Source organism: Terrapene carolina, unplaced genomic scaffold, assembly GCF_002925995.2.
Source record: "Terrapene carolina triunguis isolate 2854851 unplaced genomic scaffold, T_m_triunguis-2.0 Scaffold493, whole genome shotgun sequence".
Lineage (NCBI taxonomy): Eukaryota > Metazoa > Chordata > Testudines > Emydidae > Terrapene > Terrapene triunguis.
In genome coordinates this window covers 217,999-222,264 of record NW_020664844.1, presented here as the reverse complement: position 1 = coordinate 222,264, position 4,266 = coordinate 217,999, and the positions used below count along the sequence as shown (strand labels likewise).

Here is a 4,266-nt window from a genome sequence, read left to right as displayed (position 1 = left end):
CTGGGCTCCCCACAGCTCTGCCAGTGCCCCTCACTCCTGACCCACGGCCCCCTGCCAGCCCAGCCCTGGGCTCCCCCACACTCCCACACACAAGCTCTGCTGGTGCTCCTCACTCCAGACCTACAGCCCCCCCATCCCCCACAGCTCTGCTGCTACGGCCGATGTAGGAGAAGGATGAGACGCTCGCTCTTGGCCAGCCCTGTGGCTTGTGGCGGAATCACCCTGACACGGAAGCGAGCGTCTATCAGTCTTGCTATCGGCCCTTAGCCCGCCAGATGGCCCTGGAGATTCAGGGCTATGCACAGAAGCTCAGGGTAGAAATCCCCAGCTGCAGACACAGGCAGATTGTAGCACAGCCTGGGGCATCGGGGCTAGCCCGGACTGCCAGGGGAGAGCTCCCCACCCTGCCCTCTGCAGCACAGCGCCCCCTAGTGCCGCCCTGGGGTGGGCAGTGAGTTCACCCTGCTAAGCGCACACACTCTGTTCCATACGGCTGTTGTGGTGTGTGAATGTCTTATGGGTGTGTTAGTGTGCTGAGTTTTTGTGCAGCTGTGTGGGTGGGGTGGGGGTGGGGGGGTAAGGGGGCGTTCCTGCTGCCCCTGCTGGAGGGGACGAACCCTGCGTGGGTGTGTATGAGCAGACACACCTCCCTCCCCCTCCCCCACAGCTCCCCTCCCTGCTGCCCATGTGCGTGAGGGGTTGGGAGCCCCTGTGTGGGTGGGGGGTGTTTGCAATGCAGCGTGGGGGAGGGGAGCTCCCAGTGCGTGTCTGCACCCCGCTCGTTTGTTTATCTGCTAATAGCTGCTCTGGGGAGCTCGCTGTGCAATGAGGTTTGCTGGGTCTCTGCCCCATTCGGAGAGGAGCTGACCTGCACCCAGCTCCCTCCCCCCGCCGACCCCCCGAGGAGCTGGCCAGGCCACGGTGACTGAGCCCAGGAGAGGGGGCTGCACATCTGTTTACAGGGGGCTGTATAGGGGGGCTCCTGCTCTGAGGAAGTCCCGGGAGGGAGAGTGAGCTCCGTGGCAGCGTCCCATGGCCTGGGACATGGTGGTTCCTCCAGCTGCCCACGCGAGATCCCCTGACTGCCCCAGGCCCTGCCCAGCCCAGTTATCCATTAACCCCAGTTAATATCAGCGCCAGGGAGACACTGTTTGTTTACATGCAGTGCCGGATTCACGCCCTGCAGTTAATTAAAAGTCGACAGACACAACGTGCTTGTGTCCTACTTCCTAGCCCTGGTCCCCTCCCATGGATAGAACCCAGGAGTCCTGGCCCCCAGCACCCCCCCCAACTCTAACCCATAGACCCCACTCCCCTCCCAGAACTGTTGATAGAACCAAGTGTCCTTAGCCTCTGTTTGCCAGCAGCTGGGAATGGGCGACAGGGGATGGATCACTTGCTGATTCCCTGTTCTGTTCATTCCCTCTGGGGCGCCTGGCACGGGCCGCTGTCAGAAGACAGGACACTAGGCTAGATGGACCTTTGCTCTCACGCAGTCTGGCCGTTCTTATGTTCTTATGAGTCCTGGCTCCCAGCCCCCCTGACTCTAACCCACTAGACCAGAAGAAAAATAAGAAAATAATCACTATTGGATAATAAATCAATAACTTTATTTAATACGTAGCTAAAGCCACTGCCCCTGGGGGGCGCCAGATCCACCAGCGAAGGGAGGAGGTGCAGGACCTTGTGCGAGGGAGATCTCAGCTCTATGTCCAGACCTGGAACAGACCCGCAGGGACCAGCGTCCATTGTACGTGCCTGCTAATGGCCCATCCCCCACCCACCTGGAGGATAACAGCCCTACTACCGCTGCAAAAGGCACTCCGCCTTTAGATCACATGAGCCCTTCACTGTGGTGCTAGAAGTCCTGCTTTCAAATCCTGCTCAATAAGAGCCTTCCCACCACTGCTTGCATAGAGCGCCGTGCATTGATAGTGAAGGTCCAGAGTCCAAATCCTTCCCGTCCACATGGCAGATAACAGCCTTACTACTGCTGCCAACACACGGCATTTCTCCTTTAGCTCAAGCAGTAGCGTACTGGGCTGCAGCCCCTTGCGTTCCAGTCCCACCGAGGCGGTAACTACATTTCCACAGAGGCCAACAAAGACTAATACTAGTGGCCAAGGAGGAGGAGCTCTCCATAGCTCAACAAGGGCAAACTCAGGGCCCACGGGGCCCTCATGGAGCCTGGTCCTTGTTCATCTGCCACTAAACTGTTCCCCTGAAATGGGAAAAGCTCAGCCCAGCCTGTTTGCCCTCCCTCAAGCAACCCCCACTTGCAGTTACAGCCCATAGTCACTTGCTTGCCCGTGGGCCCAACCATGGAGAAGGAAAGACCAGGAGTGAGTGGAGGGTGCCGGGGGGACCCTCCAGCTGAAATCGGTCTATGTTTCACTTGTGAGCCAGCAGCGGCAAAGGAAGGCCTTTGACGCCATGGCGACCCTGACACTGAGAGAGGCCGGATCCTTGAGGAAGTTGGGACACTCACTCCAAAGCTGAAGTAAGCCAAAGTCCGGTGGGCGTTTGGTCAACTGCTCGGTTGTGGCCCGGAAGCGGAATAGGAAGGCCCTTGACACCATGGCGACCCCGACTTCAGGTCAGCCAAAGCCCTCTGGAGCCAAGTTTGGCCAACCACATAGAAGCTCAAGTAGGCCAAAGCCTTGTCGAAGTTGGGCACCAACTCCAAGCCCCGCCGCACGCTGCTGTCTAAGAGGCCTACAGCCCTCTCAGGAGGTGCAGGGAAGGACAGAAGATGCCGTCCCTGGCTCAAGTGCAGGATCTCTTTCTTCTGCAGCGCATGGGACAAGGAAGGCTCTGCGGAGGAAACAGAGAGTTGGTCTCACCCTGGGAGTCAAGTCGTTGACCCCTCAGCCTCGTCCCCACTGGCTGCCTCCACCTCTCTGCCCCCTTCCCCACAGCAAGTCAAGCAGGGGAGATGGCACGGGACCACAAAGGTTCTGAGTTTGTGCCACAGGCCGGCCAGGCACTTGGTGAAGGCCCGTTGGACAGCAGTGGAGGAGAAGTAGAAGATGGCGGGGTCCAAGGCGGCGTTGAGGGTGCTGAGGAGAAGAGGGTACACCCTCCAGGTGGGGCTCTTGTTCTGGACAAAGCCCACCACGTGGGACAGGTTGTAGGGAGCGAAGCAGACTACGAAGTTGAACAAGGTGGCCACGGCCAGGCCCACGGCCCGCTGCTTCCTCCGGACCGGGATGTTGGGCAAGGCCACCAGGATGCGGACGAAGTTGACATAGCAGAAGATGGTGACGGTGAAGGGGAGGCAGAAGAGAACCAGGAAGAGCTCCAGCCGGACAGGGAGGAGGACCAGGAGCTGCTTATCGGAGAAATCTTCGTAGCAGTGGGACCTGTTGTCGGAGAATGCGGTCCTGTTCAAGTCTTGGTATTGGACAATGTAGACAATGCTGCAGTGGGCACAGCCGACCACCCAGAAGACCATGGAGGCAGCGGTGGCATAGGCTGGCCGGCGTCGGAGCTTGTACTTGATGGGAAAGGCCACGCCCAAGTAGCGCTCAACGCTGATGGCCATGAGGAAGAGGGAGCTGATGTAGATGCTACTGTAGAAGATGAAGCTGGTGAGTGTGCAGAGGAAAGCGGGCAAGGGCCATGCCCCATCTGAGATGGCCTCCACCATCTTGAAGGGGAGGAAGATGAGGAGGGAGATATCGGATATGGTGAGGTTGAGGAGAAGGATGTCAACGGGGGTGGGTTTCTGGCGGACCTTCACCAGGAAGGTGTAGAAGGCCAGGAGGTTGGACGGGAGGCCGATCAGGAAGGTGAAGATGTAGACAGTGAGAACCACCGGGGTGCAAATGGTCGCACTCATCGTCTTGGCGTCTACAAAGGAGAAAAGGATTGTCAGCTGCTGAAGGAACCCAGGAGTCCTGGCTCCCAGCCCCCGCTGCTCCAACCCACTAGATCCCACTCCCCTGCCAGGCCTGGGGATTGAACCCAGGGGTCCTGGCTCCCAGCCCCTCCTTACCCGTAGCCATGCGAGCAAGCTCAGGGCTCCTGGTGCATTAGCTGACACTAGACATAAGGCTGGAATTTATGTAGCTGGCTCCCGTATTTATTTAGCTCAGTTTCCTGTTTAGCCAGTGGCAGGCGCGGGGGGGCCAGCGCCGGAGAGATCGGCGGGCCTGGGATGCACGAGATCGCGTGAGCAAACACACAGGGATGGGATGGTGGGGGGGGCAAGCGGGCAGCTCGGAGTACAGGGAAGTGGCTGTTACTCAAAGGGAAATTTTCATA

At 58.9% G+C, this 4,266-nt stretch overlaps 1 protein-coding gene across 1 annotated transcript; it reads right to left on the bottom strand.

Annotated features, from left to right (window-relative positions):
- Positions 1–2,851: 2,851 nt before the first annotated feature.
- On the bottom strand, positions 2,852–4,022 carry LOC112113302 (free fatty acid receptor 2-like). Its single transcript, XM_026658632.1, has 2 exons — positions 3,998–4,022; positions 2,852–3,852 (listed from the first exon to the last, which is right to left on the bottom strand). Exons 1-2 carry the CDS (start codon positions 4,005–4,007, stop codon positions 2,852–2,854), a joined length of 1,011 nt encoding a protein of 336 aa, XP_026514417.1. The 5' UTR covers positions 4,008–4,022.
- Positions 4,023–4,266: the final 244 nt, after the last annotated feature.